General features: G+C 52.8%; 1 protein-coding gene across 1 annotated transcript; it reads right to left on the bottom strand.

Annotated features, from left to right (window-relative positions):
• Positions 1 to 306: 306 nt before the first annotated feature.
• On the bottom strand, positions 307 to 19659 carry ANKRD13B (ankyrin repeat domain 13B; the record flags this gene model as incomplete). Its single annotated transcript, XM_084236637.1, has 15 exons — positions 307 to 544; positions 1082 to 1158; positions 1238 to 1401; positions 1508 to 1660; positions 1779 to 1936; positions 2068 to 2198; positions 2436 to 2500; positions 3290 to 3371; positions 4904 to 4970; positions 5048 to 5237; positions 5326 to 5469; positions 6077 to 6122; positions 6208 to 6332; positions 6483 to 6618; positions 19546 to 19659. 15 exons carry the CDS (start codon positions 19657 to 19659, stop codon positions 307 to 309), a joined length of 1890 nt encoding a protein of 629 aa, XP_084092763.1.
• Between the last annotated feature and the right edge of the window lie 3122 nt (positions 19660 to 22781).

The raw sequence follows: 22781 nt of genomic DNA, 5'->3' as shown, positions 1-22781 counted from the left end.
GGACCCTTCTCCCCCTCAGGACCGCCTGGCTCCACCCTTCAACAGGTCTAAGCCCCAGGTGAGGGGTGAGGGTCAGGATACAGCAAAGCAGGGGATCTGGCCGTGCCAGCTGCCTTCAGGGCCCTAGCCCAGAAAGGTGCCCTGCAGCCTTGCCAAACTCCTCCCCATCTGGTACCGGCTGCTCCACTATGCCCCTGAGGCCGCCGCTCCAGTTTCCAGCTGCAGCTCGGTGGGCGAATCCGCTGGGGCTGATCTCACTTCGGGGCGGGCCTGGCGTGGCATGGCCAAGGGGCTCGGCAGTGGGCGCTACTGCTCGGTCAGTGACAGCCGCAAGATGCGCTCCAGCTCCTCCTCCTCCTGGCGCACACGCTGCCGCCGCTCCTCCTGCTCCTGTGCTGACAGCTCCATGGCCAGGCGCAGCTGCTCGTCGTAGCTCTGGAACACGTGGCCACCTGGACCTGGCCCCGGGCTGGGCCTTCGGCTGGAGACCGACCTCAGGGACGCAGGGGATGCGGGCTGGCGCTGCGGCGTGGGCGGAGCGCTCCTGGGGGCGGGTAAGACACGTCGCGGGCTCCCAGGTGCACCTGCCCATGAGCCAGGCAGGGAGACGGCGCGGAGGCCCCAGGGCACAGCAGGCCTGGCCACCCCTCCAGTGGAAATTGTGTCCTGAGTCACCTTCCTGCCTCGCAGCGACTGTGGCAGATCCCAGCCCTTCAGAGTCCTTTCTCCCTACCTCCCTCTTGGTGGCAGCCCAGAGCATTTGCATCTTCTAGAACCCCTGCCCCAACCTCCTAAATGGTGAGGGTTTGAAGGCCATGAGGTCTGAACCCCACTCCCTGACCACAGCTGGAATACTGCCGGCCCACCCAGGTACGGCCCACTCCACTGCCAGGAAAGGGTGATGGTAGAAGCCACCTTGGTAGTGTAGGGTCCCTGGTGAGGTACCACAGTTTCTCTAGGTCAATAGGGGCTGCTCAGCCTGCAGTGTCCTCGCCCAGGGTGACAGGGTACTGGGGTACTCTGTGCATGTGTATTGGGGGGAAGGCGTCTCCAAACCCTCTCAGGACTGGTCGGCACTGACCTGTCCTGTTGGTGACTCTCGTAGGACATGGGGTGAGTGCCTGGCTTGCTGTTAGTTAAGGCCTCCCAGATGGTGACCTGGAGGGAGAGAACATGGGCCAGTGAGCTATGGCGGTGCTGCCACAGTCCCATGGCCTGGCACAGCTGTGGGACGCACCTGGTCGTACTCACTGCCCGCCTCAAGAAGGCTCTGCTGGATGGCAAACTGCAGCAGGTCGTCATCGTCATCACGGGTGGCCGCCTCCCTCTGACCACCCAGCACGCTGTAGCCACGTGGGGCCTCAAACAAGGCCGGGGAGATCTCACAGCCGCGGCAGGAGGCTGAGGGCACAGAGCTGGGCATCAGTGTGTAGGCCAGACCCAGCCCTCCCCTGATGCCCTGGGAAGGGGCTCTGCTGGGGAGGGGAAAGGAGGGACAGGTGCTCACTCGTGGAACTGGAGCTGCTGACACTGGAAGAGTCGCTGCCTGGGGAAGGGGTCTCGCTGCTTGGGCTGCCTCGCACGGATGGCACCGGTTCGTCACAGCCATTGAGGTTCCCGAAGGTGATACGAGCGTTGAGGATGTGGAAGATAGGGATTTCTGAGGATGACAAAACCGCAGGTGCCATCATTCACCCCATGTATCTCACCCCCCTGTTTAACCTCACTGAAACCCCAATCCCAAACAGAGACTGAGGGGCATGGGGTTGGAGCCTCACCAATCTTGACAGGGAAGCCAGGAGGCAGGCGCAGGGTAATGAAGTCCCGGAGCTTAGCGAAAAGCGCATTGCTGACAGCCATGAGGTCAATGATGGGGGCCACCTGCTCACACAGGGACAGGGGATGCTCCTCACACAGCCACAGCTTGGCCTTGAACCTGCCCCCCAGATCCCAAAGGATGAGGGACATTGTGGACACCATGACCTTCCAGCATCGTCTGGATGCCCTGCCCAGCCCAGCCCAGCCTAGCCCTGCCCACCCCTTCCCAGCACCGGCAGGGGGCCTCACTTCTGTGTCTTGGTGGTAAGTTCCATCGGGCGGCCCATGTCACGGTTGCCAAGCTCAAAGTTGGGGTTGAAGTATTCTTCTGCGGTGATGGCAGTAGGGTTGGCTTGGCTCAGAGTCTGAGTGATCAGGGTCTGTACCACACAGGGAGGGACCCACGAGCCCTTCTCAGTCCCTGATGCCAGGCCAGACACTTGGTATCATGGGTCCCTGAGCTCTCCTCTCCCCCCTGGCCACTGTGGAGCTGGCATGGCCTTGGGCACTGTGCAAAGTAGGTCTGAGTCGGCCATTCCAAGCAGGATGCCTCCCAGGCCTCCTCCTGAGCCATATCCACATCCCTCTACACAGGGGTGCCCCTGGCATACACTCACCCCATTTTGGGGGCCCCCATGCTGCTCAGCAATTCCCAGGAAGGACTGAAGAGGTGTCTTACATCCTACAAGAAATACAGTACCTCAGAGGATACCGCAACCCTCAGGAGTGACAGCAGCCAAGACCTAGAGAGGAAGCCAGTACCTGCAGACAGGTAGCACTCCCCCACACCACATACTCAGCACCTTCCTCTGCAAGTGATTGAGGACTCCAAAGGGCAGGGGCCAGGACCACTAGAAGTGGTCCTGGAATAAAAATAGGCCTTGGAGTCAGGAGAAAATTCCAAAATTATCACTCTCCAGATTGATGACGCTGGACAAAAAAATACTTGGTGTGCAGGTTAGCTGTGCACATGGGTGTGGATGCTTTCCTGCAGGTATTTCCATACTAATGACTTCCTTTTGTCCGCCCCCCCCCCCCCCCCCCGCCTGGGGGTAGGAGTTTCTACTTCAGACAGACTAATACCCAGAGTCAGGTTGTATATCAATGGACACAGAAAACCGGAGGCAGAGCCCCTGACTTTCTGCCTAGAGTACATCCCACTAGACTAGAATGGCCAATTAGTAGCATACTTAACATTTCTCGTCCCTCCCAAATCCAAATTAAACATTAGTAATGACTTGTAGCATTCCTTCCCATTGAGCCCAAATATTACCTTAGACTCTTCGTAGTCGCACTCTAGGCAGTCGCTACCAGTCCATTAGGACTTGGTATTTGAATTGAAACCTATTTGCCTCAATAAACTCTCCTGGCATTTGCTAGGGTGCCAGAGGGAATACTGATGGAGACACTCAGTGGGGAGCTGGTTTCTTGAGTCTTGCAATACTTCCCCCATCTGCCTCTGCTTCATTACCTTTGACCTTGCCCTTGTGCTGTTCGGAAAGGTGCTCTGTCCGTGTCCTGGTGATGAGCTCCACGTTAGATGCCCCGTACACCTAAAGACAGATGGGGAAAGGACTCAGAGACAGTTCGGGTGCTCCTACCCCCGCCTCCAAGGCATTCTGAACACTCTCTGCAAGGAACGGGGGTGGGGGTTAGGCAGAGGTATTTGCTCCAGTCTCCAGGCCTTAGCGCAAGTAAATGCATGAAGTCATTCATTCATTCTCTTATTCATTCAACAAAGACCCTGTGGGGAACCTTTATATGCCAGACACTGAGGAGGGCACCAGGTATACAGTGATGAATAAGCCAACAGGAACCCTGTCCTCTTGAGGTTCACAATCTAGTTGAAGAGATAAGAAAACGGACAGTCATAATATGATACACTCTGGTGGGAGGAGCACAGGACATGGGAACAAAAAGCAGAGGCCTTGCCCAGTGGTAGAACCAAGGAAAGCTCCCTGGAGGAAGCAACAATACAAAATCTTATAGAATTTGCTAGTCCCTTATTCATCAGTGCACCGCGTGGCCCCAGTGGGTGACATGGGGATCCCAGAGTAATCAACCCATTCTTTTTTTTTTTTTTAAAGATTTATTTATTTATTTATACAAGCACTGGGTACAGTCAGAAGCGCGGGAGGGTGAGAGAATTCACCAGAGCCAGAGCGGGGAGCAGAGCAGGCAGAAGGACCGAAGGACACTGCTGAGGGGAGCAGCGGGCGGCAGGAGAGGTCTGCGCGCCATGTGGGACCCTCCTCTGGTGGCCGGGGAGCAGCCGGGGATCGAACCGGCGCCGCAGAGGCCACGGGCAGCTTCGCAACCCAGCGCTCAACCGCTGCGCCACCGGGGAGGCCCTCAACCCATTCTTATTAGGAGTCAGGCAACCAGGTTCTGAGCCTCAGTTCTGCCACTTACGACTGTGACCTTGTACAGGTCATTTAACCACTCCAAGCCTCCATTTTCTCTTCATAAAATGAGCCGATAATGCCTACCTAGAGTTACTGTAAAGATTAAATGGGGCCTCCCTGGTGGTGCAGCGGTTGAGCGCTGGGTTGCGAAGCTGCCCACAGCATCTGCAGCGCCGGTTCGATCGGTTCGATCCCCGGCTGCTCCCCGGCCACCGGAGGAGGGTCCCACATGGAGCACAGACCTCTCCTGCCGCCCGCTGCTCCCCTCAGCAGTGTACTTCAGTCCTTCTGCCTGCTCTGCTCCCCGCTCTGGCTCTGGTGAATTCTCTCACCCTCCCGCGCTTCTGACTGTACCCAGTGCTTGTATAAATATAAATAAATAAATCTTTGTATAAATAAATCTTTAAAAAAAAAGATTAAATGGAATACTGTGGAAAGGCCTCAATAAACATCTGTAAAATGAATAACAGCACCTCTCTGAGGGCAGTGCCGTGCCTTGGCCATAACTATGAGGGCTCCAAAAGCTCTGGTCATTCTCCTCAGTTGTCTCTCAAAGGCCCTTCCCTCCACGCTGCATCGCTGTGCACTTCCCAGGCTGAGAGAGGGTGGTCAGGAAGCCACTGGCCGGCTCACTGTAGGCAAATGTGGGCCTGGGACCCACCCAAGAGCTGTGGCCTCACCTTGGCTTCATACCCATTCACCATCTCTGTCTTCTCACTGCGCCAGCCCAGGATGCCAGTCTTGTTCCTGGGGAAGCAGAGTGGTCCAGGTGAGGGGGCACCCTACCAGGCGGACTCTAGGCTACCGAGGCCATACCCACTCACCTCTCGAAGGAGATGTTCTTGGTGTCAAGCTGAGTGGTGACCACGGGAGCAGTGAGCCGGCTCAGGACCTGCTCCTCAGTGGGCTGGGCAGCAGCCAGCAGCAGCTCACGGTCCTGCCCGGCCAGTGCCAGAGTCTCCGTGTATACCACCCGGCGATCATGGTCGATCTCCATGACGACAGCACTCGTGTCTGCCAGCCACAGAACAGCATCGAGGTCACGGTGACACAGGGCTGTCTCCCGGTCTTCCCACCCTGCCCCACCTCCTGTCTGCCTGACCTTGGCCCCTGAAGACAAAGCTGCGGTTCCCTCGCTGCCATGTCATGTGGTCAAAGCCCAGGAGCGTGGTGTCTACCCGCAGGTTCTGCCCACTCTTCCACACTTTGTAGGTATCACTAGGGCAGATCTTGGACACCAGGGGCACTAGGTGGAAGGGAAGGTCAGAGGTGGCTTTGTTGCCTGATGTGCACAGCCTCGGCCATCTCAGGACACGGGGGTCAGTGATGTGGCCAGGGAAGAGCAAGGAAACTGATGGGAGAACAGCCCCTCCCCCAACTCGCCACACACAAATGTAGACTAGGACTCAGATGTGAGAGACTTTAGGTCAAAGACAAGCCTGTTTGGCCACCACCAAGTTCCTACGGTCTATATTTGTCAGTTCATTCACTCACTCATCCAATCTTCCAACAAATATTTCTTGACAACTACTGTGTGCCAGGCACTGTCCAAATTACTGGAACTCAACCTTGAAGAAGACAGGGCCCCTGTCCTCCTGGAGCTTACCTTTCTAACAGGGAGTGACAGGTAATGAACAAAAAAATCATTACAGAGTGCAGGAAATAACAATGGAATGGAGGCAGTGTCTGAGGCAGTGTGGAAATGCCTCGCTGAGGGGGTGGCGCTGAGCTGAGATCTAAAAGATGAGGAACTGCAGAAGAGCTCTGAGAAGAGTGCTCCAGGCAGAGAAGCAGCTCGTGCAGAAGCCCTGAGGTGGGAAAGTGCCCCAAGGTCCCCATTCGGTCCTTCTTACCCCAGCTAGTGAATTCCCATTTCATCTCCACGTAGAAGTCCTGGGCCTGGGGGATGAAACAGAGAGAGGCTGAGCCTGCGCTAGAAATAGGGCTCCAGGGCTATGGTGGGAAGGCTGAGGCTGACGCTCACCTTGCGCAGCTTCTCCAGGAGCACGGGGATGCCCGCCAGCCGCTTCACCACCCGCTGGTAGTCCCGGTACCGCAGCACCAGCTGCACCAGCTCCAGGTCCCGGGTACTCACAGCCTCCTGGAGCACTGGGGGAGGGGGAAACGCTGTCACCCTGCTAAGGCTCGCTTCAGTCACCAGAGGTGAGGACATCGTGTATATATATATATATATATATATATATATATATATATATATAGGAGACCCTGGAGATGGGTCGGGTGAGTAGGGTTGCCCACCTGTCCAGCCACTGCGATTCTCCCTGCCCACATCTGCGCCGTGTGCCAGGAGCACACGGGCACACTCGAGGTGCCCCAGTGTGGTGGCCAGGTGCAGGGGAGTCCGGCCACGGGGATCCAGCTGCTCGATGTCCACCTGCAGAAGGAGGTGAAGATGTACCCCTGGTCACCTCTGAGGCAGTCAGTCTGAGCCCTGCCCTGCCCATCTCACAAGGCAATGGAAAAGACAGACATGGGGAGCTGTGGCCAGGTGAGTAGAAAGGGCTTGCAAGACAGGGCAGGAGTAACTCCGAGAAAGGGAGTGACCTTCTTCTTTCCTGTGCACCTAGGTCCCCTGCCTGGGGTCACTCCTCCAAGGCCCAGTGGGCTCCTGTGAAGAGTGAACCTGGGGTTAAAGGATGAGCTAGAGAGGTTGTCAGCCAAGAAGGGCACCTGGGGCAGGACTTAGCCTAGTTGTCCAAGACCACACCTTCTGGAAGAGCCACCAATGGGTCACTGACATTATCACTGAGTGAAGTTTAACAAACCGTTGCAGTAATACATTGATAAGAATGAAAGAATATGTTCAAGGTACTCATTCAATCCCATGGCCTGTGCCTGCGGGATATACTATGCATTAAAATGTTCTATAAATCCCATCACTATTTTGTGAATAGCATGATTATAATCACATGAGAGTTTTGCTGAGTGATAAAAGCACATGGTTGTTAAATATTTAAATATATTTCAGGAGTTTAGAATTTCTAGTTAAATACAGTAATGATCACCAGCATGTAACTCCTCTTCTCCTGCCACAACTTCATTAAAATGCCAGTTAAAGACTCCTCCTCCAACCATGATGAGAAAACTAAGATTACCCTCCCATCACAGAGAAAACAATTGCTTCAAAATAAATAAAATAAGCTCTTTCTGCCATCTTGGGGGCTGGCTGGGAAGAGGACTTGTAAAAGACAGCCGGACAGCTATGGCCCAAGGCCACTCTTGCCGGCTCCAAGTGGGGTCTCTGGACCCAGAGGGGATAGACAGCTCTTCTTAAAAGTGAAGGTGTTAGCATCACCCAAAGCAGTGATAGTGAAGGCAAAGATAAACAGCTGGGACTACATCAAATTAAAGAGCTTCTGCACAGCAAAAGAGACAATAACAAAAACAAAGAGAAACCCCACCAACTGGGAGAACATTTTTGCACCCAACACTAATGATAAAGGACTGATCACAAAAATCTGCAAAGAGCTGATGAGACTCAACAACAACAAAGAAAATAATCCAGTCAAAAAATGGGCAGAAGAGCTAAAAAGAAACTTCTCTGAAGAGGAAATGCAAATGGCCAACAGGCATATGAAAAAATGTTCAACATCACTTGTAATCAGGGAAATGCAAATCAAAACTACAATGAGATACCATCTTACACCAGTGAGAATGGCACATATTAAAAAAACTAGCAACAACAAATGTTGGCGAGGGTGTGGAGAAAAAGGAACTCTTCTGCACTGTTGGTGGGAGTGCAAACTGGTCCAACCACTGTGGAGAGCTGTGTGGAGATTTCTGGACCTACTAAACATAGAGCTTCCATATGATCCAGCAATTCCACTCCTAGGTATTTACCCAAAGGACACAGAAACATCAATTCCAAAGAACACCTGCACCCCTATGTTTATAGCAGCACTGTTTACAATAGCTAAGCTTTGGAAACAGCCCAAATGCCCAAAAATAGATGACTGGATCAAGAAGATGTGGTACATATATACCATGGAATATTACTCAGCATTCAAAAAAGATAAACACATGCAATTTGCAGCAACATGGATGGCGCTGGAAGGGATCATGCTCAGCGAAATAAGCCAGAAAGAAAAAGAAAAATACCGGATGGTCTCACTCATAGCAGGAATCTAGAAAACTTAAATAAGGGACCAGGAAAATGATTAACTATAAGAAAGTGAAAATCAAAATCAACAAAAAACTATGAACCAGAGACACTTTTAGGGGGGCGGGGGCGGAAGGGGAGGGATTGGGGTCAGAATGGGGGGGGCTGCAATTATATGGGGAATATAAAAATAAAATTTATTATTTAAAAAAAAAGTGAAGGTGTTAGGCTCATGAAAATAAATTATATTTAGGCAAGAGATGTGCTTATGTGTATAAAGCAAAGAACTACACAGTGAGTGCTGGTGGCGAACCAAAGAAAACTAGAGTCATCTGGGGAAAGGGAACGCATGCTCATGGCAACAGCAGTGTGGTTTGTGCCAAATCCTGAAGCAACCTTCCTGCTAAGGCCACAGGACACAGAATCTGCATGATGTTGTGCCTGTCAAGGAATTAAACTTATTGAAAAACTAATAAATAATAGTGGATTTGTTACATACATACATACATACGCACACATATGTGTGTATGTGTATATGTGTGTGTGTATGCATATATATATAATTGTTTTCAGACATTAGATATCAAGTAATTCAGGACTGTGAACTGTGATCCCTGAAGTAAGAGAAATAAACAAGGTATGTCCTAAAATTGCCTGGATTTCTAGCGGGAGAAACATTTTAGGCTGTAATTGTGGGTGGTCTCACCGAGGAGCTGTGGAAACTAAGAAAAGTTTAGGGTAGAGGGATGAGTGGCAAAGTAGCTAGAAGTTGCAGGACAGAATTCCAGAAAAGAATGAGTTATAAAAAAAAAAACTCAATAAATATGCATAAGGTCCCTTTGGGTCTTTGCTAAATACTAAACTTCCTATATATAGAGCTCACCCACAACAGACAGACATTCAGTCTCCAGCTGCTGGAGTGGAATATCCTTTTTTATTTTTTTAATTTTTTAATTTAATTTGTTTAAAGATTCATTTATTTATGTATACAAGAACTGGGGTACAGGCCAGAGGTACGGGGGTGAGAGGATTCACTAGAGACAGAGTGGGGAGCAGATTGATTGAAATACACTGCTGAGGGGAGCAGTGGATGAGACAGGAGAGGTCTGCTGTGCCATGTGGGTTGCTCCCTGGCCTGCCGGGGATTGAACTCTTGCTGCAGTGGCTGCAGATTGCTTCACAGTGCTGTGCTTAACCCCTTGCGCCACTAAGGAGGCCCCTCTTTTATTTTTTTTTAAAGATTTATTTATTTATGCATACAAGAACTGGGGTGCAGGCCAGAGGTGCAAGGGTCAGGGAGGTGGGTGAGAGGATTCACCAGAGACAGAGTGGGGAATAGAACAGGCAGACTGACTGAAATACACTGCTGAGGGGAGCAGCGAATGAGATAGGAAAGGTCTGCTGTGCCATGTGGGTCACTGCCCTGGCTGAAGTTGTGCTGCAGTGGCTGTGGACAGCTTCATAGTGCTGAGACTTAACCCCTTGCGCCACCAGGGAGGCCTCTGAAGTGGAATATCCTTGTTGATTACCCAGCGTATTTACTGGAGCTCTGACAAGGGTTATGTAGTAGGCTAAACTATCCCTAGAGAAAAGGCTCACCTAGACTAAATATAACAAAGATTAAAAATAAGCTCAAAGATATCAAACTGATTTACAAGTAACTTAATCTGCCAGAATAAAGCCTAAAGGAGCACAATAAAATCCAGATGCTTAACATCACATTTACAATGCCCAACATCCAGTTAAAAATAACTAGACATGCAAAGAAGTACGAAAATATGACCCACATTAGCATAAAAATAATTTAACAGAAGCATAGTCAGAAATAAGAGATGATAAATAGCTCAGTATACTCTAGAATTAAAAAATATATATGAACATAAAGCTATTATGAAATATGTGTGTATATATGTATATACCCATATACATGTACATATACTATACAACTGTAGTAGGTTGAATGGTAGTAGTTCCCAAAAATATATGTCCACATTCTAAATCTGTCAATATGACTTTATTTTGAAAAAGGGTTTGTGCAGATTTAATTAAGTTTAGAGTTTTAAGATAAAATCAGCTTTAATTATTCAGGTGAGCCTTAAATTCAATGACAAGTATCTTTGTAAGATCCACAGAGGTGAGACATACACAGAGAGAAATTCCATGTGAAGATGGATGTAGAAACTAGAGTTATGGCGTCATAAGCCAAAATGTGCTTGGAAACACCAGAAGCTGGAAAAGGCAAGGAAGGATTCTCCCCTTGAGTCTTTGAAGGGGATGGGATCCTGCTGGGTTTGGACTTCTGATTTCCAAAACTGCGACAGAATACATTTTTGTTGTTTTAACCCACCTAGAGTGTGGTAATTTATTGTAGAAACTAATATAATGATAAATCCACAAGATTCATCAATAGACAAATCAAGGACAAATCAATGGATTCCAGTCAAGACAAATACAAACAAAACTACACAAAGGTCCATCACAATCAAATGCTGAAAACTAGTGGTAAAATAAAGATCTTAAAAGCATTAAAAGAGAGAGAGAGAGAGAGAGATTATATGTGGAAGAACAAATAGAGGCGATACTCTAATATAAAAAATAGTTTATCATAAAAACTATGCAAGCTATTGTAGAACACAATAGAATGAGATCCTTTAAAGTGCTGGTGTGAGGCCGCCCTGGTGGCACAGGGGTTAAGTCTCAGCACTATAAAGCTATCCGCAGCCACTGCAGCAGGAGTTTGGTCCCCAGCTAGGGAGGTGACCCACATGCTCCCCTCAGCAGTGTATTTCAGTAGATCCACCTATTCTGCTCCCCACTCTGTCTCTGGTGAATCCTCTCACCACCACCACCCCCCCACACACACACAGCCTGCACCTCTGGCCTACACCCCAGCTCTTACATGCATAAATAAATAATTATTTTTAAAAAGTAAAACAAAGTGCTGGTGTGGAAACTGTTGACCTAGAAATCTCTATGCAGTGAAAATATCCTTCATAAATAAAGGGGAGGGCCTCTTCTGGTGGTGCAGGCAGTTGAGCGCTGTGCTTTGAAGCTGTCTGCAGCCTCTGCAGTGCCGGTTCGATCCCGGCCGGGCCGGCGAGGGTCCCACATGGCACAGCAGACCTCTCCTGTCTCACCTGCTGCTCCCCTCAGCAGTGTATTTTGTCAGTCTGCCAGTTCTGCTCGCTGCTCTGTCTCTGGTGAATCCTCTCACCCTCCCGTGCATCTGGCCTGAACCCCAGCCAGGGGGTTATTTATTTAAATAAATAAATATTTTAAAAATAAGTTAAAAAAAATAAAGGGGAAACAGACTTTTGTGAACAAACAAAAGCTAAAAGAACATATCACCGGAAGACACATAAGAAATGTTAAAGGAAGTTATTCAGGTGAAAGGAAAATGACACTAGACAGAAAGTTAGATCAATACAAAGGAATGAAGAGTGCCCAAATGGTAAATTTGTGAGTATCAGAATATCAATAAAATATTTAAAACCCATAAGAATAAAGAAAAGAGAGATCAGCAGATGAGAACCCAAGTACTCAAAAGGGGAACAAACCCCGGTGCTCAGTAAGCCTTTCTGAAATGCAGCCAGTGGCAATGGCAGAGATAGAGAAAGGCGCAGAGATGAATCAAGGGAGACTGATGAAAATTCAGATTCCCTGGCCCCATCATCACCAAACTTGCAAAGCTGGGAGATGGCTTCCTTCTCTCCACAGGATGCCAGGGGTTTATTCTCTGTATAAAATGACCCTGAGGGCCTCCTCTGGTGGCGCAGCAGTTGAGCGCTGGGCTGTGAAGCTGCCCGCAGCCTCTGCAGTGCGGGTTTGATCCCGGACTGCCCAGCGAGGGTCCCAAATAGTGAGACAGACTTCCCCTGTTGCCCGCTGCTCCCCTCAGCAGTATACTTCCATCTGCCTGTTCTGCTCCCCACTCTGGCTCTGGTGAATTCTCTCACCCTCCCGCGCTTCTGACTGTACCCAGTGCTGGTATAAATAAATAAATAAATAAATCTTTTATTTAGTTAGTTATTTATTTATACCAGCACTGGGTACAGTCAGAAGCACGGGAGGGTGAGAGAATTCACCAGAGCCACAGCGGGGAGCAGAGCAGGCAGAAGGACCGAAGTACACTGCTGAGGGGAGCAGCGGGCGGCAGGAGAGGTCTGCGCGCCATGTGGGACCCTCCTCCGGTGGCCGGGGAGCAGCCGGGGATCGAACCGGCGCTGCAGAGGCTGCGGGCAGCTTCGCAACCCAGCGCTCAACCTCTGCGCCGCCGGGGAGGCCCTAAATAAATCTTTAAAAAATAAAATAAAATAAAATGAGCCTGAGATGATTTGGTCTGAGGGTGGAGTTATGGGGTTGAAAACTGGTCAATAGTGAAACCTCGGGTGCTGAACCACTGCCAGCCAGCCTGCCCCGTCCTACTCCTAGCAGGAACTGGCGACTCTTCCTTGGAGAAACTACTGTCCAATACCTCTGGGTACAGACATGTGGGAATCCTACAATAAGCAGGCCAGCTTGCCACCCAGTCATCTTCCAGTAAATCAGTAAGCACCACACTCCCAGCCAGGAGTGACTGGATGTATGGAGAAAGCTGCCAACATGAAGGATACCAAAACATGCCAACAGATGCTAAAAACTCAAGGGACACACGTCAATGCAGGAAATACAGGTTTCCCTCAATATTTGAAAGTATTTGGTAGGTAATTTTGGAAATCTAGAAATGCTCAAAAATTATTTCATATAAATTAATGGCAACAGCATTCCCAGACCACATTGTACCAAATAGAAATGCTCTACATTCAGGTAGCAGGGGAAACCTATATAAGAAAGCAATCTGGGAGAGGAAAGAGTCATTTACATCCTCAGAAAAATATGAAAAGATAATTGAATGAATAATAAGATGAGCCATTCATGACCTCTCTTCCCTTGCTCTCTACACTCCAGCCATCCGTGGGGCTGCGCCTGTGGTTCCTCCATCACAGCAAACAGTACCTCCCTTCACTCTCTTTTCAGGTAAGAAACCTGACTTTATCTCTTCTTTTCCTTTCATTCTCCATGTCTGCTTCATCAGCAAAACCTAGCCCTATGAGCTCTACCATCAAACAGATCCAAAGCCTTTTCAGCTTTCCACACCTTCAGGGTACCATGCTGGTCCCTGCCACCCTATCCCTCACCTGGTGGCTTTGTTGCCTTCTCCCTGGCGCCTTTGGCCCTCTCTCCACTACTCTGGTCTAATCACAGCCACCGTGTTCCTGTGAAATGTTACTCCGGTCCTGCCAGTCTTCAAATCAAAACCTTCCCATGGCTTGTGAGCCTGTTTAGAATAGAATCCAATAGCCCTGGACGTCTCTTTGGACTCCTGTGTGCCCCCACATCTCCCCCATTCCACTCCCACACACAGCCTTCTGGCCTTCTGGGAAGCATTTTCTGGATACCCTCCATGGCGATGAAGCTTTCTCCCTCACTTACTTTAGGTCGCCACTCAAATGTCACCTCCCTAGAAAGGCCAGCCCTGACAACGTCTTAAAGGACAGCTATTTTTTTAAAAGACTTATTTATTTATGCATACAAAAACTGGGGTACAGGCCAGAGGTGTGGGGGGTGAGAGGATTCACCAGAGACAGAGTGGGAAGCAGAACAGGTGAATCTTCTGAAATACACTGCTGAGGGAAGCAGCGGGCGAGACAGGAGAGGTCTGCTGTGCCATGTGGGCAGCTCCCTGGCCAGGAATCGAACTTGTGCTGCAGTGGCTGTGGATAGCTTCATAGCACTGAGACAACCCCCTGCACCACCAAGGAGGCCCCAATGACAGGTATTTTTTACCGATCGACTGCCCCTTATCCTGCTTTAGTTTATCCAGCATTAAACTGTTTGTTCTTGTCTCCCTGGAATGTAAGCCCCACAAAGGGAAGGCCCTATCTGCCCTGTCCCCAGGACCTAAACAGTATCTGGCATATAACTGGTGCTTAATTAATATTTGTTTGAAAAATGCATAGATGACTACATTTGAAGAATGTGGGGAGGGGGAGAAATTAAGTGTAAAACTAATAAACCAAGAAATAGCCATAGAAGTATATTGTTATAATCATGGAAGTAAACAGCTGACCAGCCTAGAGTTTAAAGTAGTTGCTGCTGGGGGGAGAGGCAGAGTGGAGACCACTGGTTTTCATTATAAATCTTCTAGCAACAATTACATACTTATAAAAACATGTGTATAAATTCCTATGCAATTTTTAAAAATTATTTAAATGATTTATATGACTTTTATAACCTTGTATTGGCATTTCTTCATTTTTTCAAATTTATTTTATTTTATTTTTAAGATTTATTTATTCATGCACACAAGAACAGGGGTATAGGCCAGATGCGCAGGGGGGTGAGAGGATTCACCAGAGACAGAATGGGGAACAGAACAGGCAGACTGACGAAATACACTGCTGAGGAGAGCAGTGGGCAAGTCAGGAGAGGTCTGCTCGCCATATGGGTATCTCCCCAGCCTGAGGGGATCAAACCCGCGCTGCAGAGGTTGTAGGCAGCTTCACAGTGCTGTGCTCAACCGCTTGCATCACCAGGGAGGCCCCATTTCTTCATATCTAAATACACTAGGAGGGTTAAAAAAAAAAGTGCTTGACCCCCTTGGCCCTCTAAGCTGTGACTCTGAGACCTAGGTAGCCCCCCTATTGCTCCTCCACATGCTTTCCATCGAAGAGGAGCAACGCTATTTACTCTTTGCCCATTTTGGGTTCCAAAGGGGTCCTGACCTGGGGGCTCCCTAAGCCCTGGGTAGGAGTTGTAGAGCACCCTGAACTGGTTGGAGAAGTTAAGAGGAGGCCTTCCCATGGGGCTACAGTTGAGCCACCATGCCCTCACCATCCCTGTCCCTACTGCTGCTGCTGCTAACAAGGCCCTAGGGAGCTGGCGAGGCACCCTGCCGGGCCCCAGGGCTCCAGATGCTGCTGCCACCCTCCCAGCAGGGATGCCCTCTCTACCCACACTACTTAGGAGCTCTCCCGACAGCCCCCCCACACACACACACAGGGTCCCCAGGGCACTGCTATTTTCTAGGGCCAATGTAAACCCTGCATATACCCAGCCAAACCCTAAAGAAGCTCCCACCGGCTCCCACCCAGAGCAGGGCCCACACTAGAAGTGGCACCTTGCCCTAAGCCCAGGTGGAAGAATTCATTAATTTCCTCAGCAAAGGCCTACAGCTATTTAATTGCTGGAATGAAAAGGTTTCCCATGAAACCCAACACCCAGCCCTCTCCCCCAAGAGAATGGAAACTTCTCATACCAGTAGGCCTCAGCTGCAGTCAGAAATAGGGGTCTTTGCAGCTTAGGAGCTGGAGCTCCCTGGGCAGAGAGCCTCCCTGCTTCCACTCAGGCACACACCTGCATGCACACACATGCACACATGTGCACAGTACTAACAGGACACGTGCGCTACCTCTACCTCACTCACAGTACATGTGCACCCCTGACTGTGCAAGCACATGTGTGCCCAGCTGCCCTCTGGCTCTGCAGAGGCTCTGCATGAGTAACGCGTGCGCGCACGCGGTCACTGCCAGCTTATATGCACAGGCACACCCCTTGCACCCACATGCACCAGCAGGATATTTTTAAACTTGTTTAACATTAGCAGAATGCTTTTGTCCTGTGAAACCTTACAAGAACACACCAAACATATAGACTAAACATGGGTGCTGGAGAAGAAGGGTCAGGGAATAAGACCCTGGGACCTGGCCTGCTCAGCCTCCATCCCCTTTCCCTGCCCCTTCCTCCCTCAGCCCCTGAGAGGACAGCTGGAGTCTGATGAGGTCACTTCTCAGCTCCTGCACGTGCACTGAAGTGGGGTGTAAGAGCAGCTATGTCTCAGCTCACTGGGGGGGGGGGGGTTAGGAGGGATGGGCAGAATGCTTCCTCAGGCTGAGCTGGGCAAGTGGGGGTGGCACCTACCCACGCAGCTCCTCCCCCTCATCCCATATTGATTTTTGGGTTCCCGGAATCTGTGGCTCCCTCTCCTGAACCTCCCAACTCAGAAGCTATGGTGATGGCCCATACCTGGGGCTGCCCTTGTTAGAGGGGGAGGGTCACAGGTACGCCCCAAGGTCCTGGACACAACTGGTACCTTGGGTGGGATAGCCTCTGTCTGAGCACCTGAGGCCCCACAATCCCACCAGCCTGCCTCGAGGTTAGAAGGATGAACTGAGGAAAGCAGGATGGAGGCCCATGGTGGAGGCAGTCCCAGAAAGAAGGAAAGTGTTTCCCTGGGCCCACTGTCTGGCTCCTCGGAGTTCCTGCTGCCAGAGGAAGAACCTGCCCCTCTCAGCACTCCCACAGGGAGTTACAGTCTAACCTCCCCCTGGAGTCCCCAGGGAACTAGGGACTCGTGACTTTGGCACCAGGTCATGCCCAGCTGGCTGTGCCAACTTCAGGGCTGTGCCAGTCAAGGGAGAACTGGCACATCCACTGGCCTGAAATCCCTCGCCCCCTCCGAACCTAGCAAGGCATGTGCATGGCAGGAAGCAAGGCACCCAATAAGCATCACACTGTCAGGTGCCAGCTAGGGGTGGTCAGAGACCTTTTTCTTTCTTTTTCTTTATTTATTTTTTACATCATTTTTCATTTTTGTACAATGGATGCATTTTCAACTTAGTTATAGTCACCTTAAAATTCCCACCACCCATTTCACCCGTCAAGGACCATTTTCTTCACCAAAAAACACCCACGAATACCTTCCATCATTCTACTATTCCGTTTCTTGTCCCCAGAACAACTACCTGGGGCTGAGCAGTACCCATGAGCTTGCTCTGAGGCCTGCCATGCCATCCCCTCATCAGTCAACTGGCATTGCCAAGCCTGCCTGTGGGAGCGCCTCTGTGGGGCTGCTTGGAGTGAAGAAGAGGCAGCTATGCCAAGTGAGGACCAGGGAAACCCAGCTGCTGTGAGTTTGGGGAAAGCCTGGCTGTTTTCTGTGACAGTTAGTGCCAGGCAGAACAGAGGTCAGGAACACTGGCCCTCTTGGATCCACAGGGGTTTCACTATGATCTAGGCAGCGGCCTCCAATTCCCTGCAGGAAATGGCTGGGGAGGGCACCCAGGAAGCCTGACACCCTGAGGACTGAGAATGTACTTTTGGATGCAACCATCACTCTGGGTCAGCCCTGAAGCCAGGGTACAGACAGGGGTCTTTTCTGCCCAGATTCATTGGTATTTCCCTGCTGGCACCCCTGGAGTGACGAAGAAAACTGGCCCCGCTCCTTTGTGGCTGAACAGGCGCTAACCTCACCCAGGGCTCTATATTCCCTCTGGTCTGGATCAAGGCAGGAGGTGTCCATTTCAAGGAGGCACTAACGCACCAGGTGAGAGGAAAGGAGGGGTTAACCTGGGGCCTGGTTTCTAAGGAAGCGTAAGAGGAGAGGAAGAGAGACACATTTGGCAGCTTCAAACCCTCTCTACTTCCAGCAGATTCCAGTGCTCCCCACCTCACACTCACTCCAGCAAGATGGCTGCTAACCTAAGGACTACCAATCACCAAGGCCAGGGTGAAAAAGCCTTTTCCTCTAGGGCATTTGCCTCTCTCCAGTGTCTGCAGGGAAAGGACCATCCATCCCACCTTGGACAAAGGAGTGGGATTTGAGGCATTCTGGAAATTCAGTGACTAGTCTTCTGCCTAACAATCATTCCACCATCCCATTAGGAAGTTCCTCTAATATCAGATTTAAATCACCCCAGCTGTATTCTCTTTCAGAGGCTTGTTTTTTGTCCTCAGGGGAAGAAAGTAGAGAAGAGCCAGAAGAGACTGGGTGGTCTCTTAGCACCCTGCAAGTCACAATCACCAAAATGGGGTCTTCTAAGTTCCCTGGGACCAAGCACTCTGACCTGGCTTCCTTTGCAAGGCATGAAGGCTGCAAACCACTTTATGATGGATAAACAGAGACATGGTCTAAGAAGCAACTTGGCAGAGGCAGGAAGGAAGTAAGCACCAGCCTGGAGCCTTGGAAGTTCAGGTCACCCCAACATTTCCTGGTATTGCTAGGCAGAGCTGCATGCCGTGCTGGCCTGAGGGCTCAGCGGTGGACTTCAGAGACACTGACTCTCACCCAGCTTGAAGTCCTGCTCACTCATCCCTTGAAAAGCAGACAGCTCCTCCACTGAACTTCCTGTGACTCAGGAAGTGGGCCTGGAAAGACATATCCCCAAAGGGGTGTACTCCTGCCCATGGCCTCAATCCCAAAACCTGCATTGGGTCTGAAGGCCTCAAGCTAGAGCAACCCAGGGCAGGCTGGGGCATGTACTGACTCCTGCTTCTGCTGTTGGGTGAGTGGTCCACACCAGGAGTGCCTGCCTATGGCCTGGGAGCCAAGGACAGAGCTGGAAACTATCTGCGACCTGTACCTGCTTCCTCATGAAGAATGGCCAGGAGATCCCATCCTTTACCCTGTCTTTTTGGAGGCCAACACCCAGCCAAAGTTGGCTGCCCCACCCGCTGTCACCCACTAGCAGAACCTCAAATCCTTCCTGTAGCCAATGACCCCTAGTTCCCTCAGTTCCCAGAAGCCAGACCCCAGCACCAGAGGGCAGGAGAGCGCCTTTCAGCACCTGGACAAGGCCCTTCTGAGCGTCCCCAAGGGGAGGGGGGGGGGGTCTCTCGGTCTTCAGTCCCCATTCCTGAGTGGGTGGTAGGGTTTGGGGGATCATGGGACTCTGACCAGCCTGAGTAAACAGATTCAGCCCTCATCCCCAGGGCAGAGGGTACTGGGTGGGGCCGGGATGCCTGGGAGTGTCTCGCAGCCAGTTCTCTGATCCTTGACCTGCGACCCCCTCCCCACGCAGGCCTGGCCCGCGCCCACGGCAGGCAGGTGCAGCTACTCGGCTGAGCGGCGCGAACCCTCCCACCGCACGGAACAGACAGCCCCTCCCCGCCGCCCTCCCGGCCCCGGCGGAGGGCGCACGGTGTCCCCCGCCCCAACCTGGAGGGTCAGAAGCACACGTGGGCCCCCGGCTCGGGCCCGCGGGGAGCGGGCGGGGGCCGCTCCCCTCACCCTCTCGGGGTCAACAAGCACAAAGCCGCGGTCGTGAACAAAGAAGCGCTGCAAACTCGCCAGGGAGGCGGGACAGCGCGCGCCGCGCCCCCTCCCCACGCCGGGCGCGCGTCCCGGGCCGCGGGGTCCCCGCTGCGCCCCGACGGCGCCCCTACCTGGCCGGCGCGGACCTCCTTCTCCAGCTCGCGGTGGCGGTTGTGCCACACGAGGTAGTGCAGCGGGTACTTGCCCTCGGGCCCCTTCCTGGCGGAGGCGTTGGCAGGGATCATCGCCCGCTCCTCATGCCGGGGCCGCGGCGCCCGGCCCGGGAGGGGGGACGGCGCCGGGGCCGGGGCCGGGGCCGGGGCCGGGGCGGGGGGCCGCGGGGCGCGGGGCCGGCTGCCTGCTCGCCGGGCTGCGGCTCGGGCATGTGCGAGCGGCGCCGGCGGGCGGGGGCGGCGCGCCCGGCGCGGTGCGGGCCGCAGGCGTCCTCGAGAGGCGGCGGCGGCGGCGGGCGGCGCGGAGCGGCCCCCACCCGCCCGCGGGGAGCGGGCACTCGGCGGCGCGGCGCGGCCTCGCGCCTCCCTCCACACCCCCGCACACAAAGACGCGGCTCGGCGGAGCGAGCGGGCGCCCGCGGCGGGCGCGGGGGCGCTCGGGGCGCGGGCCCCGGGGACGCCGCCTCAGGGACGCGCGCCCGCAGCCCCCGGCGCCTCGCAGCCGCATAGCCCGGGCGGCCGGCGCGGTGAGGGGAGACGCCGAGCGGCGGGGAGGGGGCGCGGGGAGCGGGGCAGAGTTTGTAGCCCTTGGCCCTGCGGCATCATGGGGCTTGTAGTCCGCCTCGTGGAGCTGGGGTGGCGGGGGGCCGCAGAGGGTCCCGCACGGTCTCCCGCTCTTCCTGCGAGCTGCAGACGGCGCCTCCGGCCAAACGGTGCCAGCGCCCCGACACCCGCGGCTGGGGCGCCACCCGGCCGCTGGCGTTTTGCCTTTCACGAGGGAGGGGGCTCCAGGCCTCGCTTCGGTGTTAGGACGAAGGGGAAGGTGTGGCCTTCAGGATGGAGTTTGGGTGGGGGGAATGTGAGGAGGGGTCCAGATAGCCAGAAAACAGCGACGATGGGGGGAGCGAGGGAGGGAGGGACTCAGAAAGGTGGGAGACATTAGTACCAAGGGTTATTTGAGTAACCAGGGGTCTGGCACTTGAAATTTCATGGAGTAGCCTTCCCTGTCCTGTTGTACGATTTAACTCCATCTGCCACAGCTGCTCTTAGAAAGAGAATGTACACGAAGCTGGGAGAACAGCCCTGCCCCAGAACTGTCCTCTGCAAGGACCGGAGTAGGGTTTGCCAGAGAAAGCAGCAGGTGGCAGCTCCCCACATCCACCTCAGGTGGTCCCCTGAGGAGAGGAAGTGACTGATTCCAGACTGTCTCCTTCCTGAATAACCCCAGGGCGGAGAGGTCCTTCCAGAAGGGTTTCTGCAGACGCTGTGATAAAAGTGAGACTGGTCTCTGCCGGCTGCCCTACTGCAAGGACTGGTGGAACTAGAGGCTTGGCTCAGTCCCTCGAGGGTGAAGAGACTGGGATGTTAGAGGCAACTGAATTAGAATCTTCCTTACTCTGTGATTTTAAGCCAATTGCTTCATTTTTCTGGTTCCTCAGACCACTCACCTTTAAAATGAAGCTCTGGATACTATTTCCTGTGGTGACTTAGGACAGATATTGCCCTGGAAACTGAGCGTTGCTCCCCCCACCAGACTGAGACAGGTGGCAGAACCAGGCACAGCGCCTTGGTGAACCCACCTTAGAACCAGACGGGAATAAGGGATTCCACGCCAGCCCGACACAGAGCAATCCAAGACGTGTTTGTGTGGGAGGTGCTTGCAAAAGCTTGCAAACTCTCCCCGCCTCTCCCGGGTTTCTTTGTGTGGTCCTCTTTCCTTCCTCCTCCACACCCTGAGGTGCCAGGCCCGGGCGGGAAAGGGTGAGGGAGGAGTGGACAGCCTCGCCCCTTTCTCCAGCCTGGGAGGAGCCAACGGCGTCTACGTCCGCCAGGGACAGTGCCCACCTCGACCACAAGGGGTCAGCAGAGTGTCGTGGTTGCAGCCAGAGTTGGGGAGGGGGCTAGAGCTGGCGAGGGGAGGCTAGGAGTGGCTGAGCGAATGCCTGCACATCTCCTCATTAAATTGTTTTAGAACCTTGTGTGTGACTTCTCTTTAACTGTCCTGCTTCCTGGGGGTGATGACAACTCCCGAAGGGAAATCCTGAAGTCCTTTCCTCCCTAATCCCAGGCCCAAAAGCTGGGCCGGGACTGGGGGCTTTGGGGAAGAAAGTTTGGAGAATGGATCCATTCTGGGCCACTCCCAGGTAATGGGGAGCCAACTCGGAGATAGGGCTGGACGTGGAGAGACAGGGTGAATCATCCTTACCCTGCAAAATATTAGAGCTCAAGGAGGGGGGAGTTTGACATGGGTTAGGGGGCCTGGCCTCTGGGCAGCCGGGCTGTGTTTGCCAGGGGGCCCATAGATTCAACCCAGGTAGCTTTTCCTGTGGCCTGCGCGCTCCAGCTGCCACGTGCTCGAGACGCGCCCACACAGCAAGAGAAACAAAGACAGCCAAGTGATGGGGCTGCCAACAGCCGCCTCGCCATTTAATAAATGAAATTCCATGGCTGGGGTCGATGGGGGTGAATGGGTCGCCACCGCTGGTGGGCCTTATGCCAGTACGGGCAGCCAGGCCACTCCTGTCGCCCTGGTTGGGGCTACTAAGTCCAAGGACTGACACTGGGTGAGGTGCAGAATGGGGCAGTAAGTGGTGTTTTCCCCTACAAGCTCCCCTCCCCCTGATGTATCTTTGCTGGCAGTAGCTCCGCCTGCTGAGTCTGGCCAAGGGGGGTGTAGGGGAGGTGGAAGGGAGACCTGCAAGATTTTTTTTTAAGGTGTGATTATAAATAAACCTCGTGGATGGCGATTTCAAACAAACTTGTCAATCTGGGCTGCAGCAAAAGGCGATGGAGGCAGCTTTTGCATGTATTTCGGGTGGTGTGACTCATGAGCATTACTTGTCTCCCCCAGGGAAGCAGTCTGCCCACCCACAAATCACTGCTGCTCAGGCACCGCTGGGATAAAATCCACCAACTCCCGCACCCCTGCCCAAGGACTCGCCCCTCCCCCGGTTTCTGAGCAGAGGTCTCCCAGCCTTTCAGAACCCTCTTTTAGTTGTGTCACCACTGACCTAAGCCCCCCAGCCTGATCTCAGTCAGGCACCTCTGCCCTCTCCCCAGAGTGCTCTGGCCTTTTGCTGCTGCAGAGGTGGGGGCTGGGTGCACAAGGGGCACACGTGTATGGGGGAGCATGCTCAGTGCACCCACATGAGTCCAGCGTGCCTTTGCTCCCTGTCCTACCTCACTGCCCCCAC

The sequence above is a fragment of the Talpa europaea genome, assembly GCF_964194135.1.
Source record: "Talpa europaea genome assembly, chromosome: 7".
Classification (NCBI taxonomy): domain Eukaryota; kingdom Metazoa; phylum Chordata; class Mammalia; order Eulipotyphla; family Talpidae; genus Talpa; species Talpa europaea.
The sequence above is the reverse complement of the archived record's forward strand: the minus strand, read 5'-3'. Positions and strand labels throughout refer to the sequence as shown.